The sequence below is a fragment of the Drosophila tropicalis genome, unplaced genomic scaffold (assembly GCF_018151085.1).
Source record: "Drosophila tropicalis isolate 14030-0801.00 unplaced genomic scaffold, ASM1815108v1 contig_878, whole genome shotgun sequence".
In the NCBI taxonomy this organism is placed as follows: Eukaryota; Metazoa; Arthropoda; class Insecta; order Diptera; family Drosophilidae; genus Drosophila; species Drosophila tropicalis.
In genome coordinates this window covers 4,156,452-4,178,418 of record NW_027173374.1, presented here as the reverse complement: position 1 = coordinate 4,178,418, position 21,967 = coordinate 4,156,452, and the positions used below count along the sequence as shown (strand labels likewise).

The window sequence follows — 21,967 nt, the reverse complement described above, 5'->3', positions numbered from 1 at the left end:
CTTTGAATGATACAATTAAAGAATTGTCGATAACGGAATGTTTAACACACATATATGTATCTAAATTAATTGATTTCAAATCAGTGTAAAAAGATGAATGCAAAAACTGTTACAGTATTATTAAACAAATATTTAAGATTTTTTAAAAGTCGTTCAAAAGTAAAACTATCCTTCTCCTGCGCAATTAATCATGTCTTTCAATTCTTTGGTTACACTTATCATCGATGGACGGTTGGAAGGTTCTTTATCCCAGCAGCTCTTTATCAATTCTTTCATAGATTCGGGGCATTTTTTCATTGGCCCACCGAAAGAAGGCCGTTCACCTGTAATTAAAATAATATTATTTGGAAATATGTAATGATTCTGTATATCTAAAAAAAGTTACCCTTGGCGACACTCTTTTGTAAAGGGAAACTTTTAATATACCAGTTTAATGGCTGTTGCATTGCCAACATCTCCCACACAGTTATTCCAAAACTATAGACATCGCACTTTTCTGTATAAATATGGCTGTCGTATACCTTATTGCCAAAATAATTAATTTATAACATTTTTATATACATACATATGTAGGTACATATGACGCATGAAAGTATGTCTACCTCTGGTGCCATATACATAATTGTGCCACTTCCACATGTCATTGCGTTGTCGAGAAGTTTTGCGTTTCCAAAATCACCAATTTTGACCTGTAAACGTTCTTTTGAAAGCAAAATGTTGTGAGGTTTTATATCGCGGTGTATAATTGGCCCAACACTCGGATCATGTAGATAGGCGAGACCCTGCAAGAAAAAAAGTGAAGCTTAGTATGCATTTGAGAAAAGCAATTAGATCATGAAGTTTACTTGGGCAATCTGATGTGCCCAATCTCGGGCAGTCTGATATTGATATGACTCTCTGGGTCCATATAAGAAATTGTGCATTGATCCGCCCTCCATAAACTCCAATAGTAAGTAAGTACTGCTGAGATTTTTTGATACGCCATATAATTTGATAATATTTTTATGTTGGATTTTGTATAGCTGGTTAATTTCTCTCTCTGATGCTGAGGGGTTATTAGTTGGATACAACTCTTTCACAGCTATTTGACGATCGCGCCACCGGGCTAGAAGTACCCTCCCATAGCCACCTCGGCCAAGTATCTGAAAACAAATACATATGTACATACATATGTATGTATAACTTGTCTTATCAACTGATAACATGTTAAATCATTCTTTTACTGACCACTTTTGATCCTTTTTCATTTTCGTTAAACTTGATGTCTCCGTAATTCACTTCTTCAACGTTCAAAGCAGCCATTTTTTTCTTACCAACGCAGTTAAATTGCTTTTGCCAGACGTTATTTACTTGTTTTCCCCGTTTTTATATTCTTTCTTTATATTCTCTTGTATCGAAGTCACTGTTATCGTTATCGCAATTGACTCATGCACGGACTCACTAGTAACACATCTTCACCTGCTATTATTATTGTTTCTGCGGCAAAAACAAAAAATGGATCCTCCGTATGCACCTTTAAGTGAATCTTGCGCCAAAGCTTTGGGCGATAAGGTTTATGACAAGCGAAAAGTGGCATCTCAGGAAATTGAAAAGTATGATTAACCGAATGGGTAAAATTTCACCATCTTAACTCCCACAATTTCATTGGGTCTTTGCAGAATGGTGATGGAATTCAACAATAAGAACAACAGCGCACAGATACGAAAATTAATAGAGGTGCTGACCAATGATTATGCCACGGCACGGGATGCCAACCGAAGGAAAGGTGCTCTTATTGGGCTGGCCGCCACGGGATTAGGGCTGGGCAAGGTAAGCGGAAATTAGAATTAGTCATGTTTTCCCGTAACTCACGCCCATAATTATTTGCCTTACTTTTTTTCAGGATTCGGATAAGTATGTCAATGAGCTGGTTATGCCTATTATAAACTGCCTGTCAGATCCAGATTTGCGTGTGCGTTACTTTGCCTGCGAATCCCTTTACAATGTGGTTAAAGTGTCACGAGCTGCTATAATTCCATTTTTCCCAGAGCTGTTTGCGGCCCTTTCCCGCCTAGTCACCGACTCGGATCAATCAGTCAAGGATGCAAGCGAACTGATCGATCGTTTGCTAAAGGTAACAATAATAACTTGACTGATTCCTATTGATATCCTACATCATTAACATTTATTTTGAATCCGCAGGACATTGTGACAGAATCTTCGCAGACATTTAATTTAGAGTCCTTTATACCTCTTTTAAGAGAGCGCATTTATGTGAAAGATGAATTTGCGCGTCAGTATGTGATCTCATGGATATCCATTTTAAATGCCGTACCCGATTTGGACATGGTAAACTATCTCACCGAGATTCTCGACGGGCTCTTTGTTATGCTCGAAGATAACACTAATGAGATTCAACGCATGTGCGAGACTACAATTAGTCAATTTCTAAGGTCAATAAGAAACGATTCCTCGTCGGTACGCATGGAGGATACCATCAACACTCTAATTACCCATGCTCAGTCGCCTAATGAGCTAATCAAGGCTACAGCCATCACATGGATACGAGAGTTTGTACAAATTTTCGGTCCAAATGTATTACCCTATGCCAGTGGCATATTCACGGCCATTTTGCCATGCCTAGAATACAATGTGGAGTCAAAGCGCAGTGAGTTGTTACATTTAAAAAAAATATACATCCAGCTTACAATATATTTATATATTTAAAGGCATTAAGGACTCGGCCGTGGTTGTTAACAATTCAATGATGCAGCTCGTATCATCCAAGGAACTGAAAACTCAAACCGCTGCTAAAATAGACTTACGATCAATTATGGATGTGCTCTCGCAGTATCTGACACACAACTCCAAGGATACAAAGATTGCAGTACTGAAATGGATACATCATCTGTTTACCAATTTCCCAAATGAAATGTCTGAACATGCAACAAATTTAAATAACAACCTAATGTTAACGCTGGCCGACAACTCGGATGAGGTGGTACTCCAGAGCTTATCTGTGCTAGCAGAAATAGTTAATTCGCAAGATACAAAGGGTATGATATAATTTATCAAATCGTATCTTACCAGATATTTTAGATGAGTTTTACAGATCTAGATGATTTCAACAAATCGCACTACCGCAAGTTCTTGTTAAGCTTGTTAAAACTCTTCAGTGAGGAGAAACTAATTCTGGAAAACAGGGCTTCTCTCATTATACGAAAACTGTGTGTCCTCCTTAATGCCGAGTATATCTATCGCAGTTTTGCAGAAATTTTATCTGAGGAAGTGACTAACTTAAAGTTCGCATCAACTGTCGTTCGCCTACTAAACAGTATACTGTTGACTTCAACCGAGTTGTTTGAATTGCGAAATAGTTTGCGAAACATTTCAAACGACAAGTCTGCCAATTTGTTTCAATGTCTTTACATGAGTTGGGCCAATTGTCCAGTATCTACGCTATCGCTGTGTCTACTGGCGCAAAGCTATCAACATGTCTCGGAGCTGGTCATTTTATTGTATGTGGCTGTGACTATACTTCTGTAGTGTTTCATTTAACCTTTATTCCCTACAGCGCGGATGTCGAAGTCACTTTGGAGTTGCTCGGCGAGTTGGATAAACTAGTTCAACTTATAGAATCTCCAATCTTCGCTTCGCTACGTTTGACGCTTGTTTCAAAGGCAAATAATTGCGCCGATGCTCAACATTTGGCACACGCGCTTTTTGGAATTCTAATGCTCCTGCCACAAACAGAAGCTTTCGACACCCTAAGGAATCGTCTGCAATGTGTTCCCAATTATTGGAATACACCAATATACACTATGTAAGGATTTTCATCGTTCAATTAACCTATTGCTGATACACTTCTCTTGCTCTAGAAATAATCGAGATTCATTGGAACACCAGAGTGACATTGATTTTGATGCTTTAAAAGAACATTTCATTAAGTTGCAAAAGGCACACCGCGAGCAACGAATTGTACAGCGGAAACGTAGTGTTATTACACCAGACAGTAATTAGTAGACTTGTGAATGGTATGTCGAATGTCTATTTATACATAAATATTAATTTTACACCTGTGATTAAGCGTAAAGTGCAAATTTATTGCTTTGTATGTATCTAATAAAATGTAATCCCAAACGTTTCATCTTAATCTTCGAACCAAATAGAAATATATCGTTATGCGATATTTATTTAAACTTTTGTATGCTGGTTGGCAGCGTAGTGCAATGATGTTGATACATTTGTAAAAGAAAGATCGAGTTATCTAGTGTTAATTCAGCCTTAGAGAGGGCCTGTATGCGATTCTTGACTTTTTTTAAGAATTTCACATTCCGGTGGTGTGAATGTTTCCATAATCTAAAATACGAAAATACCTCTTAGTTCATATGTCGAAATTTTTAGCTATTACTACTATTGCCCTACCTCAGCGATAAATTCATCCGATTCACCACGTTCCCTCATGGTGTCAACTATGGCGTCTAGTCTTTGAGATTTGTCTATGAGACCCTTGTGCTCAAATTTTTCATAGCTTGACCGTTCGATCGCATTGTAGAGAGCCTTAAATGAAATGTCCAATAACATTCTCACCGTCTGCAAGAGTTAAGCACGAAATAAAACTTAAAATACATTTAAAGGATTATTTACTTACGTCTTTTTGCTTGACTTGATAGAGATAAAACGCCTTAGCTGGACCATTGCTGCCGCCTCCAGGTTTTTTGATCACTTTGACGTGTATAAATTGCTCTTGAAACAAATTATAGGCTAGTGATTTGGCTTCCTTGGCCGGAATCATGGCCTCTTTCTGTAGATCTTCCTGTTCAATGAATTTCTTAAACCGTATTACTCGAAAAATGCGTGCCGCTTTCGAGCCAAAACGTTCGGTAATAACCGACTCAATGCAAGCAAAAGCAAGTGACTCAAAAGCCCGTTCCATGTCGACTAAATACTGGCCGTTTCCCATATCGCCAACCTTTCGCAGGAAACCAAGAGAATCGTCGGCTGTGAAAATTAGGTATTTTTTTATAAGAACTTTAAATTGTTACCAATTAACTTACTGAGCAGGCTTATGTATTGGTCCAAGTACTTAATTAGGTCTAAATTATTTGATTTCCTTTCGATGGTCTGTTTTATTTCCATGAAAGTTATTTGATTAGACGTTTTCTAAAGAAATTGGTAACTTTATATTTGCTCCTGAATGCGAGATTTGCTGTAATACTTACACGCTGCCACGGATCGGTTGTATTATATATTAAAGTCAGAATAAAACTAAAGCACTCAGCGGCACTATCTCCAAGTTTACGTTTAATTGAGTCTACCATGATGGCATCGCGAAAATCCTGATGGAAGCGATCATAATTTAAGGTCCACATCATATTGCTTTCTTTGGAATCACTTAGTGAAGCCTCTCCTTTGCTTATCATTGACAGTAAATGAAGATCAATATTGGGATGGCGAAAGTATTCACATTCATCGCTTTGAAACCGAGGGACACTTTCGTCCTGATCATCCCCTTCAATTAATTCTGGCATTTTAATAATATAATGATCACTAATCATTTGGAGAAATGTATTCCGATGTGTCTCTGCATTTGCTGTCCCGGCATCTTCGTCAGCCAGACAATTAAGCAACACTTTATTCACATGTGTATGCGATCCAGAATGAATTAGTTCCTCGGTGATAGAGGCACCAACATTTCCATACTTGGTCTGCATCAAATATATGTACCTTAAATTAGATCACAATTTCAATCATACACTGATTCACAGTCTCATTAAAAGCTTACCGCGGATGCCGCAGCAGAAATAGGATATCTTCACGTCGTAGGGAATATTCTGGCAGAAAAGGATTTGTTTGAGATGGCTCAAAGCCTACTAGCCGGAATCTGATCAGTACCGCCAGTGCAACGCACACTTCCTTCCGTGGCAGTTTTGTGGTGCTAACAATCTGTGACAGAGTCCTTGTTGTGGCTGAGAACAAACAATTCGCCACAGATTCGACAACATTGCCGAAGCATTGTTTCAGAATCACAGAGCACAAATGTAAATAATCCGCAGACATTAATAAAAATGTCAAGATTCAGATTTCAAATCAAAACAAAAACCTCGTTGCCAACAGCTGTTGGTCAAAACCACCTATCGATACGTTTCGATAGTAATATCTAACACAAGTAAATATGTGAACATTATTTAAATTGCGCTTACATTTTTTTTAAACTATTACTGCTGAACATTTTATTTACTCAAAGAATATAAGTAATAAAATTAAAAATTTCAATTTTTTAAGTTTTAAATTGCTGAGTAAAGATTGATTTATGTGAGTCTCGTGAGTCCTGTATTCGTGTCTGTGACTTCCGTGTGTTAGGAATTGGCCATCGCAAACAACAGCGGATAGAATTATTGGAAGCGTTTGTTTTCGTCAAACCAAAATACAACTAAATTTTGGGGTCTCACCAATGGCCACATGTTGCACCCTATTCAAAACAACTTCAAAATCCAGGGGTGAACCGCGCGGTCACTATCAGCAATACGCGCGACCCTTTATTATAGTTAAAATTTTCAGAACCCACGACGTTTGCACCACTTCTCTATTCTATTCTCCCAAGTTTTAAAATAGTTACAGGTTAGATAGAAATTGCGTCAGATAACAATTGCTTGAACACGAAAACTGATTTCGTTTTTATTTTTTTGCTTTAGATATGTCCGACACAGAGTCTAATACGGAATTCCAAGGTCACGGTCGTAGTGAGCTGGATGAGTTCCGTGATAGTTGGCAACGGGAGCTCCAAGCACAAGCAACATCGGCTAACGCCAGCGAGGCAGATCATCTTCAAGCCAAGGCAGAGATCCTGTACCGAACGGCTGTAAAATTAGAGCAGATGGGGAAGGTTTACGACGCGTTACCCTTCTATCGCAAGGCCACACAGATTGTACCTGATATAGAATTCAAATTCTATGAGCAGCAAAAATTGACTAACAATGATGCCAGCAAAAAATTTCAAAATCTTGCCAATGATTTTGCCAAGCAGTTAGATTTGGCAACTTCAGATTTTGAGCAAAGTGACGATGGGATAATAATTGATCTTTACGAGAAATTTCAGCGAGATCTCAGTCAGGATGAAGCCTATGGTGGCAAGCTTGTTATGAGCAGTCGCGATTCTAGTGTATTGACAACAGGACTGCACATTTCCAATTTGCCCCCAGAGATTATAATTCGTATATTTCGTTGGGTGGTATCCGCACAACTGGATATGCGCTCCCTGGAGCAGTGCGCTGCAGTATCCAAAGGTTTTTATGTATACGCCCGCAGCGAGGAGATTTGGCGTCTGGCTTGTGTCAAGTGAGTAAAGTAAGATTTTGGTAGGAGAACCTACTAAATAATAATTTCTTATCCACAGAGTCTGGGGCCAAAACGTTGGGACATTGGAAGCACAAGACATTGAAAGTTCCAGCGCATATTCTTCCTGGCGCGATATGTTCGTTCGCAGGGAACGCGTCCACTTCAGCGGCTGCTACATAAGCAAGACGACTTACCTACGCATGGGTGAGAATAGTTTTCAGGACCAGTTCTATAGGCCGGTTCAGCTTGTGGAATACTATCGTTATATACGATTTATGCCAGATGGTAAGGTCCTAATGATGACCAGCGCTGATGAACCAGCCCAAGGTGTCACTAAACTAAAGCAGCCGCATAACACACGACCCGATGTTCTGCATGGGCGCTATCGTCTATTTGGAAATACAGTAACACTTGTTTTGCATAAAACCCAAACAAGGCAGACACAGGGATTCATGCGTCAACGTCGTGGCAGTATTATGCCAGTCGATGACGATACCAACAATGCCACACATTTCCTTATAGAGCTTCGCATAACAAACACACCGAAAAGACCATGCGCCCAGCTTGTTTGGTCGCACTATACCCTAGTGCAGAAGCGAAATAAAGTCGATATTAATTCCGATTTTGATTTGACGGATGCCAAGTATCCGCCATTATGGTTCTCGCCCGTCAGGAGTTACCACCTGGATGCTGATGCCCCATTAGCCTGATCATTTTTTCCCCAGGATGGAAATAAAAGCAATTATTTAGCGTTTCACTAGATTGAAAACTGATTTAGTATAATTTTTTTGTTAAAGAGTGGAACAAAAACGAAATATTTGTAGCAACTATCCCGGTTTGCTGCCTAAAAGCGTACAACGTTCTTATTAACTAGAGCATAAAATCTTTCTAGGACAAGTGAGAAGCTTAGCTTTTCCATTTGATTTTCTAAGTGAATGCAGTTGTTTTTTTTTTTTTTGTAGTTTAAAATCCAAATAACCTTTGTTAAATAACTAAACACATGTTAATAAATAGTGCAACCTCTTAAGTCGTTTTTTTTTTAATTGATATGATAATGAGATACCTGATTATCCATTGGAAATGATAAAAGCACTTAAATTGCAAATTGTTCTTTGTTTAAATAGCGAGGAGTAAACATTTTCTAATTAAAATCCATCGTTTTTGAAATTTATGAAAATTAAAAGTTATTCCAATCAATCCCAGATATATGTATTTAAATATGAGTTAAAAGGTTTGCTAATACGACTGACGAAGTTTGCACATGGTTTTCATGCATGTAGTCATTTTACTAAGGCATTGTTTTGTAGGCTTTTTTGGAATTGAAATTTTTATGCCTCAGACTGCACAATCACCTGTTCGTAGCGCATCTGATCAGGAGTATCCCAGCAGCTCTTTAAGCAGGTAAAAATCAACACATTTCCATATTCAATGGGCACATTTGTTGCATTCTGCTGGAATCTTAACTTGGGTATCAAAGTGGGCAGCAGCTGGACCTCGCAGATGGTTTCACCTTTGCAATTCTGACACTTTGGCAGCGGTTCTGCTAGAGGAGCCACCAACAAAGGCAGCGCGTCGCGAGAATACCTGCAATGCATAACAATTATATATGGATTCAGTGATAACTCAAATGATTTTGGCTAACCTTAGGATTTGGCCCGGATTTTGCTGTAGAGTGGTAATAAAATTGTGAAATACAACATCACCGTGGGCTGGCAATGCTTTTTCATAGGACTCATGTTCGTCGCATGACTCAGCGGTGGCCACCGTTGAGCCTGACGATGTGGCTCCAAGTGGAGAATGGGCTGGATCCTCGTCACGCATCTTGTACTCTTGATACAGGTCGCGTATGTGATCCATTGAAAGGTCACCGTCGTAATGCTCGTATTCTTCTACTTTCGCATTACTCTCCACTTCCACGGAGATGTAAGACGATTTTAGTGTTATGTCTTTAACTTGAGAAAGCGGTCCTAAGCTGGCCGGCAACGAAGTGTGCTTCAATAATGCAATAAGATCACGTTCCGGTTTCTTTGGAGTGTCCACCAATACAACATCAGTTTCTGGCCCTTCAATCTCGGCACAAATTGTCGCGGTGCTTGCACTGGCACTCGCTCCATCCGCACATGCTGTGGCATCGTCGGCAGCACAATTCGCATTAGGATCTTCGCTGGCTTTATGGGGCATTGAGGTCATATCCATTTGACCGAATCCGCATACCAAATCATTCTCCACAGATGTGCTTTCGTCGTCGTCATCATCAATATTGGTTAGATCTTGTAGTGGTAAAGCCTCCAAGTCCTCATTAATGCCTATACCATTTGGTCGCACATTGCCATTTCGCTCGTTTTGTTCTTCATCTGCTGTCATGTCCATCACCTCATCGACAACTTCAGCATCGCCGCCGCTATCGCCCCAATCGTCCACCCCATTACACCAACTAACTTTTTGCAAAGCGCTGGATTTGTTCTTCTTTTTCTGTTTACCCGTGGCAGGAGCACCCTTAGGCATCTGCTCACTGATCACATCGTACTGAGAACCAATGTCCAGATGTTGGGTACGCACGCATACCCAGCTTTTCTGATTGGTCGAGCACGCAGGACTCACACATCCAAATATATAAAGATTTCGATGAAACTGCGATCGATCAAGTGGCGCATACATCTGCACAATCAAGGGACGCACCATTCCGCAGAGCGGACAGGCGGGTACGGTGACTTCATTTCTGGGCCAGTCCTATTTTGGAGAAAAATCAATTTTAATTATCACCTGCCTCCTGCCCCATGCGCTGTTTGTCAGATATGCTTACTGGTAGGCCACCAATTTTGTTGGTGAAACTGTTCAGAAATGCCACCTGCTTGGCCGGAATTTCTTCATCCTCATAGCCCAGGTACACAGTCGATTTGTTTTTTGCCATTCAAATTAATAATTATAGTTTCTCCTTTGCTCTTAACGGTAATTCGCTTTTTCGTCCCTTTTCACGTTTTTCTCTCTCGACGTTGTTTGAGAGAGCCGAAAGCATCAGTGTTGCATAGGATGGCAAACAGCTGCTTGCTAGTGTTGCACAATTTGTTTGTTCTTGCAACAGCTGTTTGGCTGTAAGTGTATATTGATTTAGTTTGCATTTAATTAAAAAATTTACCAACTTACTAACTAAATTAAAGAAATAACGGGTTGTGTATTCTAATGCGGCTCCTTTTGCTTTGGTGTTTTGTCCTGCCCTTGTCTGCAACAGCAACGGAATAGAATCCATAGCAAAAGACAAGCTGCTTGTGTTTTCGTTGTTGCAAAATTTTCGCTGCAATTAACGTGTTCCAAACGAAAGAAAAGACAAACAAGTGTATCATTTTAAACTGCTCTTCAGTTAGGCTAGGGATTTTTCCTGTTGTTAAAGTTGCTTCTAGCTTAATCAATGCGACACGTCCAATGAGGAATTCATTCGAAATCGTTGGATGATATCAGTATTGGTTATTGGCGAGAAGCATCTAAAAGCAGCTTTAAGTTAACAAACAATTAGATTGTTAAGCACTATTAGTTAAGACAATGGCCCAGAAAATGGGTGAAGAACTTATAGCAGGTGAAGAGGAGCCATCGCTTATTGCCCCAGTGGCGGCCAAGCGGCCCCGCCTGGAGGACGATGAACAGGCATTGAAAGTAGCCGGCTTCTCGTTAAGTGCCATTGAAGAAATGCGTCACACACGCGATGTGGAGCTACAGAATGAGCCTATGGATCAGCAATTGCGTCAATTTCAAGTGCTTGACGAGGTTGGCTTTGGAAGTGAGGACGACGATTCAGGTGAGCCAGATACGAAGCAGTGGGTGGAATATAAATGTGTGTATCTACAGATATACTACACTGTTCAAAAATGCTTCTGCTTTGCGTTGCGAACTTCTGTTTGAACCTGTTTTCTTATCTCTGGAAGATCTGTTAAGACCTTATCATTAAACAAATAATGGAAGCTGATAAACTGAAAAGAAAAACCAAAAGAAAAGTAGATTTAGAATTTAGTTGATTCAGTGCCTTCTGGGCATAAAATGCATTAAAATGCGTATGATTCCAATTATACGCTTGGAACTGCCAGCCAAATCAGGTATTTGAAAGTCGATTTGAAGGTCTGGCGACTGGTGAAAGCGTCATAGGGTGTCAAATTAGTTTAATATTTTCTTGTGGTTTCTATTTCGATTAGATGCGGCCAGCGAAAAACAGAATGGCGATACTTATGCCGATGAGGAAGACGGTGGCGATGCCGATGACTATGATTCATCTGAATTCGATGATGACGAAATTGAGAATCTATTGGATGAGAAACTGCCCGAGGATTTGCGTGAGTCGAAGCGTCCCAAATATGAGCAGCGTTTCAAAACTGTTTTAGAGGGTAAGGGAGCCAAAAATCGCCTTGTTGAAATTTGAGTAAACTTCTGATATTTCTTCGATAGAGAAACGTCACAATCATTTTGAGGTCTTGCCCGAAGGTTGGGTCCAAGTTACACATAACAGTGGGATGCCACTTTTCTTACATCGTAAGACACGAGTCTGCTGTGCGGCTCGTCCTTATTTTCTGGGCACTGGTAGTGCCCGCAAACATGCAGTGCCTTTGGGTGCCATACCCTGTCTCAATTATCGCCGGGCATTGGATGAGGAAGCAGAAGCCGAACAGCAGAGCAAAGAAACTGCCATCCAAACTCCAGCAGTAGGCGTTTGCCCTATGGCTGCTCTTTCTGCTGCTACCGCTGCTGATACTTCCATGGCTGCCGAGCCCATGGAGGTGGAGGCTAGAGAGAATAATACTGAATCAACGGCCCCTGCATTGCCGGCCTTAATGCCTGCTGCCAAAATAGTCACAGTCAATGAGAATACCCAAAAGGAATCGGTGACTCCCGATCAACTTAATTCGTATTGCCAAAAACTTTTCAAATTCAAAGAGATTCGCGTACTCCGTTTTCGAAGCTGGAACGCACGCCGTAAATTCACGAAGAACCGCAAGCACATTAAGAATATACAAAGGCCAACTCTGCCGGATGGGACTAAATTAATTAAATTTCCAATACTGGCTGCTGGTGGTGAGGGAGCAACGAATCCACGTGGACGCAAGGAATGGATTATGAATCCGAATGGTAAGAGCTTTGTCTGTATTCTGCATGAATATGTCCAGCATGCCCTCAAGACACAGCCAACCTATGAGTTTAAGGAACTGCAGAATGCAGCCACTCCATATTCGGCCACAGTGTCGGTTAACAATTTAAAATATGGCACTGGCTATGGCACGAGCAAGAAGCAGGCCAAATCTGAAGCGGCACGCGAAACACTAGAGGTACTCATACCGGATGTTAAAGATAAGATAACGGGCAACAATAAGGATCAAAAGAGTGGTACTGCCAAGAAAGCACAAAGCGATTTATCTGTAAGTATGGCGTAATGAAACTAAGAGCACATAATTTGATAGAAATATTTCTTAGGTTTTCGATGACATTCGCATTGATGATCCCCGCGTTACCGAGTTCTGCAATAAAACGACAGAACCTGCACCCAATGCCATTCTATTGACGTGCCTGCAGCGGAATTATGGAAGCGATGTGCAAATTAGCCAAGAAATCAATCGAACGGCCAATAACAAGAACGAATTCGCAATGACTGTGGGCAAGCATACAGCAAAAGTGGTTTGCAAGAATAAACGAGAGGGCAAGCAATTAGCTTCGCAAGCCATTTTACAGGTTAGATTTCTAGTCATTGATGCCTTCGGCTATTAAACTTAATCTAATCTGTTGTCTATTTAGAAATTGCATCCGCATATACAAACTTGGGGCTCGTTGTTGCGCCTCTATGGCAACAATTCGATCAAAACATTTAAGGAGAAGAAACTAGAAGAGCAGGAGATTACCGTGCTCCAAAGTAAGGCAGCTGTTAATCAACCAAATTATGCCATATTGGATAAACTTAAAACGGAAATGTTAAAGCTATCGGCCAAACATGAAAGTGTCCAGACAATGGGTACCTTTGTGCCGCCCAATGATGTGGATTTGCCAACATCGTCGGGCTCAAATTTGAATAATGTTGAGTTATAGTCATTAATGCAAAGCATTCCAACAAACGGTTACTAAAATCTAAAATCTTGCATTACTCAACAATAACAATGAACGAAATGCCGATTCCTCTTAATCAAATCTCATGTGATGCTGCTATATTCTATATACATATTTATGACACAACGACATGGTTCTCTAAAAGGGCAAGCACATGGACAATTACGAAAACGAAAACTATGAACAATTAGTAGCATATTAGAACAAGTTACCCCATACCCGCTGTTTCCAAAATCTATTTGCTTTATTGAGAGATCCGGACTGCATAGAGCTACAAAACACACTTACATAGGGGAGATAAGATCACTCTCCAGAACAAAAATGTCTCATCTTAAGTATAAATATGAAAGTAATTATTGTAGTCCAGATTTTGCATTTTATAAATAAAATATGATATTATCCTTTTTCCCCCATTAATGGCAAATGCATTAAAAAAAACATACCTATATATATTTATTTATATACATATGTATGAATGTGTGTATAAAACAACAAAAATGAAATATTTACAGGCCATTATGAGTGCAAAGAGAGAGTGAGGGAATGGCCAGGGACAGGTAGTCGTGAGATGTTGTTGCTTATATTCGTAGGTATGTGTATTTGTGTATGTGTGTGTGTGTGTGTGTGCGTGCAATTATTTAAAAGACGATGCAGTCATAAATTATGCTACATTTTCATTTCATTCTAACGCTTCGTTTTTTATAGCATTCCAACGAGCCCGAGCCGGAGCAAGAGCCAAAGTCAGACACACACACACAAACTTAGACACGGACATACGCGCTACATAAATATATACATACATTGAAATATGTATGTATATATAGAGATGGAGTCATATATCCATACCTATTCGCGTACGTACAAACAAACGCACAGGCGCAAGTGAATTCGCCGCAAAATATACGGGAAAAAGAAAACAACACCAGCAACCAACTGGCCCCCATCATCACTGCGCATCGAAGAGCGCGCAGCAGCCATTTGGGAGATGAATGTTGGTTAGATTGGATTGCAACCTCATCGGCATGTTACTTGTATCTGTATCTTTAGTATTGGTTCGTTGCGTGGCGAGTGCAAAAGCAGTGAATATCTAGCTCCGGAGCATCCTGTGTGTGATTGTCCATCATCATACAAAAACACACACACACACACACAGAGAGTGACTGGTTGAGTTTTGATTTAAATTTAAAACGATAAAACCAAAAACGAAAGCAAATCACCTTAAATAACAAATACATCGGGCATACCGACTTACCTCCCCCTCATAAATCCCACTTCCTGACAGGACGATAGTGTTTCGCGAGTTACATGTGCTTTCCTTTCGTTCTCATCACAAAAGTGCGGCATTAAAAATCGTTGGGAAGATACGCGTTGCGGTTAATACAAAAATGTCCTAAAATTGGGTCTCGTTTCAAGCAGCAGAGAGCAATACAAAAAAAAAGGAGGAAAATCGAGTATACATCTCGTCTGCCAGAGCATCAACATTGTCCTCGTGCCTGGTGGCTGGTGTTGTCGTGTTGGCACACACACACGCACATGCAATTGTGTGTCGGCGGTCTAAGCCATTCAAAAATATGTAAATTATGTAAAATATTATTGGAATTTTGTCAGCTTTATAGAAAAATATATCGACAACATCATCGCCTGTACGTCAGGATCTAAAAAGACAACATTTACGGCATTTACAAGGTGAGTGGAAGCGCATTAGGCGCCAAGTGTTTGGTTTTGGTTTCTGGGGGTTTCGCAGAATGTTGGAAAATTCAATAATCCGCCACAGGGCGCCCAATTGTCCCGCTTATATGGGCCTCCCCGTTCGCACAACCCCACCTTTTAGCCCTCCTCCCCACTCCCATGTAACAAAACATTATGCTTCTACGTCAGTCCCGGCGTCTGTTGCGTTGTCAGAAACTAGGTTGACTTTGCTTTGGGTTCAGGCTTAACTTTGCTTTTTTGTTTCGCGCAATTTCAATTTCAGTTTTGGTTTCGATTTCGTTTCCAGTTAATTTCTGGTAAATGAAAGAAAAACAATGCCAATACCAAGCAACAACAACAACTAAAAAAATGTTGACAAAGTCTATTTGTTTACCTTTACGTTACTTTTTCTGATGGCTTTTTCATGGCTCCTTTCACCCTCACATAGAATAAAGGGCCTAGAAATAACATGAAATCAAAATAGTCATCATACGAAAGAGCCTTTGATCATTATTTAAGCAGAAGCATTCGCACGTAATGCGAATCACAGGGACCAGGTAAAACCAATATAATTTCCCCCCAAACTTCTCAAAATCCTTTTTGTTTTGTCACTCGCCCATTGAATATTCCATTAAATTAACTTTAACATTTTATTTTTCTCATTAAAAACATTTTTTTGTTTCCACTTCTATCATTTGATACAAATAAACAAAATCCCCTTTCAGTTGTTTTCTAAAGAATTTTTAGTCTTGCATATATATATAGATATATGTGTATACATATAAACTCCCATATGCAAATTTTGATATCAATTGCCAAGACCAACATTCGAATAGAATGTTATATTTCAATGCAGACATATTTGCTATTTATTTAACAATATGTATACTCGATGTTTTTTTTTGCTCTTCGGCATTTATTTACTGAAACAAAGCACGAATTTGATGGAAATCATCTATAAATATATATTGATCAATGTTCTGTAAAGAAATCTTATTTTGTTTGTTAACTAAGTGAATGAAACATATGTAGGTATTGAAGGATCTAAAGTTTAATCAAACCGAAATATGTATACATATACAAAAGGTTTAGTTTTTTATGTTTTGTCATAATAAAATATTAATTATTAACAGGTCTGAATAATATTCAATAGAATGCCAATCTAATGTCATGGATAATTGACAATTTGGATTTAAATCATTTATTCGAATAAATCAAAGCTCTCATTAAGTCTAAAAAATGTTTTAAGGGAATTCGAATGTCTTTATATTTAAATGCTATACAATAAATGTATCTTTGGGCTATAAAATTATACATATTTCCCTTTGAATTTTAAAAAAATCTGTAAACAACCATTCATTTGACAATTGTTGTTAACAAGGAGATGGAAAACATTTTCTAAGGGATATCCAGGTCCGTTTCAAAAGTATCGCAACAATTTAACCTGGGCAGAACATGACCAGGACCAACAAGAGTCTTAGTAAAAGATTCTTTAGTAGGTTGCGGATTTGTTGCGGCTCCTTTTTTGTAATATTAATTTTGGGTTTAAATATCTTGTAGGTGACACAACTTTGTCAATATATTTATGGGTAGGTTTAGGTCTACAACAAAACTGCCACTGCAAGGTGCTCTTTGATCTTCGATAAGCAAATCCAGGTAATGTGACGTTGTAAAGCCTGAAAACCATTGGCAAACCTTGACAGAACCTAAACCGACCAAGACAAAAGTTGGCCGAAACAATACTTTACGATGCTTTTAACCAAATGTAAATACACACAAAAGTTTTCCTTTTTGTTGAAAGAGCAAAGTGAATAAGTGGGAGAAGACAAGCGGACGGAGGAGGCCGTGGACAAGGAGATGGAGCAACTGAAGAGATAGTAAAGGAGCCAACGGCAGAGCTGAATGAAAATTTGAAAAGGGGCTTATCAAATTCTTAGAACGGCTTTACAAAGAAATAGAAAAATAAGCCAGAAAAATCGCGTCGCCCTGTGAACAAATTATCACTGCCTTGAAAATCAATAAACATTAATCTTGACGCGATTTTGTCTATATCCCTTGTTATTTGCTTTTCAAATGCGCTGACGCTAACGCCTTTGGGCATTTAATAATAGATTGAAGTTTAATTGGACTGTTATGGATGGATGGGAGGGCACATGGGCACGGAGACGGGCCACGGCCACGGGCTAGTGCTAAAATGACTGACTGAAGCCTGCCAATTATAATTATAATTATTACTTACCTGAGAGCACCAGCCAGACAACAGATTCTTGGGAAAATTGTAAATACACCTCCCCCATCGTGTTATTAGTTTTAGTGGAGGGAGTTCAGTGGGTCGTAGTGGGCGACCCTTTTAAGGAGCCCTTGAGACTAGAGACTCCCCAGCTGATTTTTATAAATCTGAGTAGTGAGACTCATTACGCAAAGGTAGTAAAAATTGCAAGTCATTTTCTAATTAACTACCAAAGCAATTGCTTCACAGCAAAGCTCACGCTTTCCTTCTTGTTTTCTTCTGAATTATATATTGCTTATTAAAAGGATTTTAAGTACTCCCTCTATCGTAATATAAACTAAGCTCACTGTTGAACCTACAATAATAACAATTACCTTAATGTAGTTTTAAGTAAATTGTGAACCAATCAGAATCAATATTGTTAACTACGTTTTCAGTCTACCCTAAATCTGATTTATTTGAAATCCTATACTCCGTTTTGTAAATGTCAGAATTAAGGACAATTAATTTTATATTCTTAAACGCAGTTCAATTATCAGAAGCCCTGTTAAAGTAGATAATTAGGAAACAATATTAAGTTTAAGAGTTTCGAGCGAAGCAGTTTGAAATCCCTTATGTCCATCAAACCTAAACTTCGTGGGCTATTGAAAGCGAACAAGGTTGTGTATGTTAATCTTTAGCCCGCTTAACCATCTTGTACATATGCATAAATTAGTTAGTCTATAGTCTGACACGAGCTTAATATGTAAGGAAATTGAAATGCTTCAACTAATAGACTCAGGGGGATTTCTTTTGATTGGGTCCTTGACTTGCCCCCAAACCAGTTTCATTTACACATTGATTTAAGTGTTCCATCCGCCCTATATCCTGCCTTCATGGCACTCATCCCCTTATTGACAGGGCCACCCAGACCCAACCAGTGAGTAACTTTATACCATGAAATTAAAATTTAATTTCAATTAACTTATCACATCGTTTTTCCAACATCCACAACCACATCCAACACCAATGAAAAATGCCTAGAAAATCAACTGCCTAAGCTGCCTAAGCTTCCGTTTCCCTTCGTGTTTTTACCTCTTACCCATATCCCCGACTCTCCCCGTCATCCCCATCTTAAAAATATTACTAACACATTGAACTTTGGCTAATCTATAGAAAGGTGAGGCGTTAAGCCCTGGCTAGGATGGGCAGGGCTTGTCTTAACTTGGCTTGTTGGTCCATCACCTTGGCACCTTGAAAATTTCATAATTAAACGTTGCCCTTGTCGTTTCGTTCGTTCGTTGGTTCGTTTGTTCATACCTTGGGCATAGACACACCTTAAAGAATTCTAATTAAATCATCGTAAGAACTTTTGAGGACTTTTCTTTCGTTTCTTTGCCTTATTTTTATGTTGATTCATGTTCCATGTGGCAGCTGCCGAAGTTTTCCAAACTTTTGCCTAGCCTCGAAGCTTGGCCCAAGAATTTGCTTGATTTCGTTTTTCTCTCTCTTTTTTTCTTTTTTTCTGTTATTTTTTTTCTACTTTACCAGTCTCCAATTTGTGCATTATGCCGACTAATTTGTGGTGTTTGCTTTGGTCTGGTCGGGTTCGGAGATATTCTTTCTGGCTTATGCAAAGTAAGGGATAAAGCCCTACATATGCTGATAGAGAGGGAGAGTTGTTAGGGCCAGTTAGGGGGTGTAGGCTAGAGCGATGGTGGCGGCGCCTGACTGGCTGGAGTATCAGTATTTCATGTCGCCACAGACACATATACAACACACACACACACACACACACACACACACATAAATATACATATATGCAAGATTCATAGACTCATAAATCTTTAAGTATTGAAAAACCATTTTTGCCTATAACAACTCACGCCGAAAAGTTTATCCGGCCGACGCGAAATTGTAAGTGAGAGGGCCAGGAAGAATGTATATGGTGGTCGGAGAAGCTGTGGTGGCAGTGCGTGTTTGGGTGTGGGTAACTGTGTGTGTATGTGTGTATATGTGTGCTGGTTGGTGTGGGTCCGAACATTTGCAAAACTTTGCTTGAGGTGAAAGCAAACAACGTGACGTCGAATAGCCAACACCACCAACAGCTATGTACAACATCGAATACCAATTTAACGTAGACACCAATTGAATGAAGGAAATGGTAACGGGATCGTTAAAGGAATGGGACGGGAGTGAGAGGAATGTATGTAGTTAGCTGCTACCGGCTGTTTGTATGTGGTATGTCCAAAAGCAGGGTGAATACCCACAAAATAATATTTTGAATGGTCACACATGTAAGGACATTAGGCTGGTTTGCTTTTCACACCAGGAAATCAAAAAATCTGGTCAACTTTTGTGATTTCTATGGAAGCCATTGGCTTAACTGAAGGCACAGTGAACAACTTCTTAATTGTAGGAGTCAATTAGGTCTCCAAAACGATAATGGTTAAATAAACATGAGTATATGTTAAAGCTATGAATTTGTTAGACAATCAACTTTACAATGATTCTCTTTCGAAGCTCTAGTAAAAACCATTAAAAATCACACCATTGACAAATGTTTGTTTTCGATTGTTAAAATATTACCAAAGGATTTTATATTCAAATAGAACAAGTAAACTCTCAATGCGATTAAGTAAACAGTTTTCTATTTATTGAATTATTTTCAAACTATTAAAACAAATATAAATTTTTCCTGAAGCTAGAAAGTCTGGTTGTTTAATCATCATCGATAACCAACAAACATTTCTAAATAAAAACAATGAAACTATGCGAAGAAGACTAGTTTGTTATACAAATTTGAACAACTAGTCGTATGTTTAATATTCGCTTGTTGCATTCAGACAACAAGTCGTATACGTAATATCGGGTTTTTCCACACTTAATGAAAAAGGAAATACAATTGAAATATGTATTAGGTTTCTGTACAGCAAATTTTTCAGAAAACAAACCACTCTAATGTACACACATATATACACATTGTTAAACTATGCTTTTGGGGCATTGGCCAAAGAGCTTCAAGTTGCGAAAGGAGCCAGCATGTGCTCTTCAGCTTTCCATATGCTCCAACGAAGCGTTCGAAATGAGAGAGGATATTCATGAAATGGAATAACTAATGACTTTATGCTGGAAGCGTGTTTTGTTAATTGCATTTGGTCGAAACGATGAGCCGATGTGTAGGGTCCTTGGGTTGGCCCCCAAAAAGTTCATGCTGAACAGCATTTAATGTGGGGAAAACAAAAATAACTGGGCAGAAAAAAAAAAAAAACCCAAAAATCCATCCCATTCACCCAACAAACGAGAAGAGAAGAACCAACCACACAAAAATTCAATGTTCGCTTGTTGCGGCCAAACGAAACTTAACGAAATTAGAGTCAGCCAAGCAGCAAAACCCATTGCTACAACAACAAATAAGTTGACAGAGACCGCGGCTAATGAAACCGCAGTTGGAATTAGGGAATGGTCCATCGTTATGTGTGAGAAACTGGCTGGAGGATATGGCTACTCAAGTAACTGACACGCTGTGGCGCTGACACTGTCCGTTTTGGGTTTGAGTTTGGGTTTTGGGTTTGTGTTCAACTTCGAAAAATGATGGCGACAATTTGCCAAATGCCAGCGATAAGCTGAGTGGTTAGATCGTATGAGCATTTATGACCCAGCCCTTGAATCTTTCTCTCTCATTCTCTCCCTCTCGGCGGAAGGATAAAAGGGTTAAGTTTGTCTGTTTTCTTTTTTTCTTTTCTATTGTTTTCGGGTTTGCTAGCTTAATTCAGTGAAGCGGTGACTACATTTCATCTATTGGCAAGTGGGGGACCATAACGTAGGTTTGGAATGTAGCAAGGTCACGGTGCTTTCGTTCGAAGGGGAGGATATTATACAAGGATATTGAGTTCAACCTTTTTTTTATCATAAATGCGCTAAAGTAGAAAAATCAATCATAAAGCTGATTGCTTTCAATAAATGTTTAAGAACTAAACATTTGTTTGTTAAGGAATAAAAATCCAGTTAAATTTAAAAGACAAGTCGATTCTATCTTAATTTATCTTTATCGGAATGCATAAAACTTTGCTTAAGATCTCTTCAAAAGCATTAATCTCTCTTACAATCGAAGTAAGAGCTCGAAATCAATCAAATTAGAAGGCTTTCAGTTTATGCCACAATTAAGAAAACTCTCATTAGTATGCCATGTCGAGAGGTTTTTTTTTTTTTTAATTAATTGTTTTGGATTATATGATTCGAAAGGTATGCCTGCGGTTAGGTAGCCACATCATTTGAAGTTCCGCATGTCAAGTGGCCCTGATGGCAATATATACAGACATATATGTATATTTTCACCCATCAATGTTGGGTTTCCTCTTCGTCTGCATCATCATTCAGTTGAGTGAGCTTTTGCTTCATTAATTGGCCTAGCACTAGCTGGACAAGGACACAATTTATGGTTATAATCTACTCATATTTCCGTTTTATATCCTACGGACATTTGCATTCTGTTGCCTCAATTATATGAAAATAAATACTTAAATACCATTTAATTAGAGGGACCGAGAGAAAGGAGGAACGCAAGAGAAATGGTTAAGGGAAGAAAAAATAAGGAGAACACACTTCAAAGTCAAAAGCTTAGAATGGTCAAGTCAAATGGAGCACACTGTGGTTGAATGGTTTAATGGGTGTGCT

The 21,967-nt window shown here is 39.1% G+C and overlaps 6 protein-coding genes across 6 annotated transcripts in view; 4 read left to right on the top strand and 2 right to left on the bottom strand.

Moving 5' to 3' along the window:
• Nucleotides 1-1,407: 1,407 nt before the first annotated feature.
• Nucleotides 1,408-4,132, top strand: LOC137583984 (protein VAC14 homolog). The gene is made up of 8 exons (XM_068299189.1): nt 1,408-1,592; nt 1,659-1,809; nt 1,883-2,113; nt 2,182-2,647; nt 2,709-3,035; nt 3,092-3,497; nt 3,554-3,802; nt 3,858-4,132. Exons 1-8 carry the CDS (start codon nt 1,495-1,497, stop codon nt 3,997-3,999), a joined length of 2,070 nt encoding a protein of 689 aa, XP_068155290.1. The 5' UTR covers nt 1,408-1,494; the 3' UTR covers nt 4,000-4,132.
• Nucleotides 4,133-4,153: 21 nt separating this feature from the next.
• Polr3C (RNA polymerase III subunit C) lies at nt 4,154-6,096 on the bottom strand. Its single transcript, XM_068299191.1, is given in 7 exon segments — nt 4,154-4,301; nt 4,303-4,338; nt 4,405-4,572; nt 4,631-4,980; nt 5,037-5,142; nt 5,202-5,706; nt 5,765-6,096. Coding segments are annotated over 7 exon segments (1,572 nt in total). The 5' UTR covers nt 6,040-6,096; the 3' UTR covers nt 4,154-4,169.
• Nucleotides 6,097-6,347: 251 nt separating this feature from the next.
• LOC137585058 (F-box only protein 9) lies at nt 6,348-8,344 on the top strand. Its single transcript, XM_068300706.1, has 3 exons — nt 6,348-6,600; nt 6,675-7,317; nt 7,376-8,344. Exons 2-3 carry the CDS (start codon nt 6,677-6,679, stop codon nt 8,025-8,027), a joined length of 1,293 nt encoding a protein of 430 aa, XP_068156807.1. The 5' UTR covers nt 6,348-6,600; nt 6,675-6,676; the 3' UTR covers nt 8,028-8,344.
• On the bottom strand, nt 8,060-10,290 carry trus (programmed cell death 2 like trus). Its single transcript, XM_068300704.1, has 3 exons — nt 10,121-10,290; nt 8,960-10,047; nt 8,060-8,901 (listed from the first exon to the last, which is right to left on the bottom strand). Exons 1-3 carry the CDS (start codon nt 10,226-10,228, stop codon nt 8,646-8,648), a joined length of 1,452 nt encoding a protein of 483 aa, XP_068156805.1. The 5' UTR covers nt 10,229-10,290; the 3' UTR covers nt 8,060-8,645.
• A 118-nt stretch (nt 10,291-10,408) lies between these two features.
• On the top strand, nt 10,409-13,809 carry pasha (partner of drosha). Its single transcript, XM_068299396.1, has 5 exons — nt 10,409-11,107; nt 11,499-11,687; nt 11,749-12,713; nt 12,769-13,023; nt 13,087-13,809. Exons 1-5 carry the CDS (start codon nt 10,855-10,857, stop codon nt 13,372-13,374), a joined length of 1,950 nt encoding a protein of 649 aa, XP_068155497.1. The 5' UTR covers nt 10,409-10,854; the 3' UTR covers nt 13,375-13,809.
• Nucleotides 13,810-14,463: 654 nt separating this feature from the next.
• kek6 (kekkon 6) overlaps nt 14,464-21,967 on the top strand; it is a 43,138-nt gene continuing 35,634 nt past the window's right edge. The window contains exon 1 of the mRNA XM_068301025.1: nt 14,464-15,078. The gene's annotated coding sequence lies outside the window, so the exon portion shown is untranslated. The remainder of the gene's footprint in view (nt 15,079-21,967) is intronic.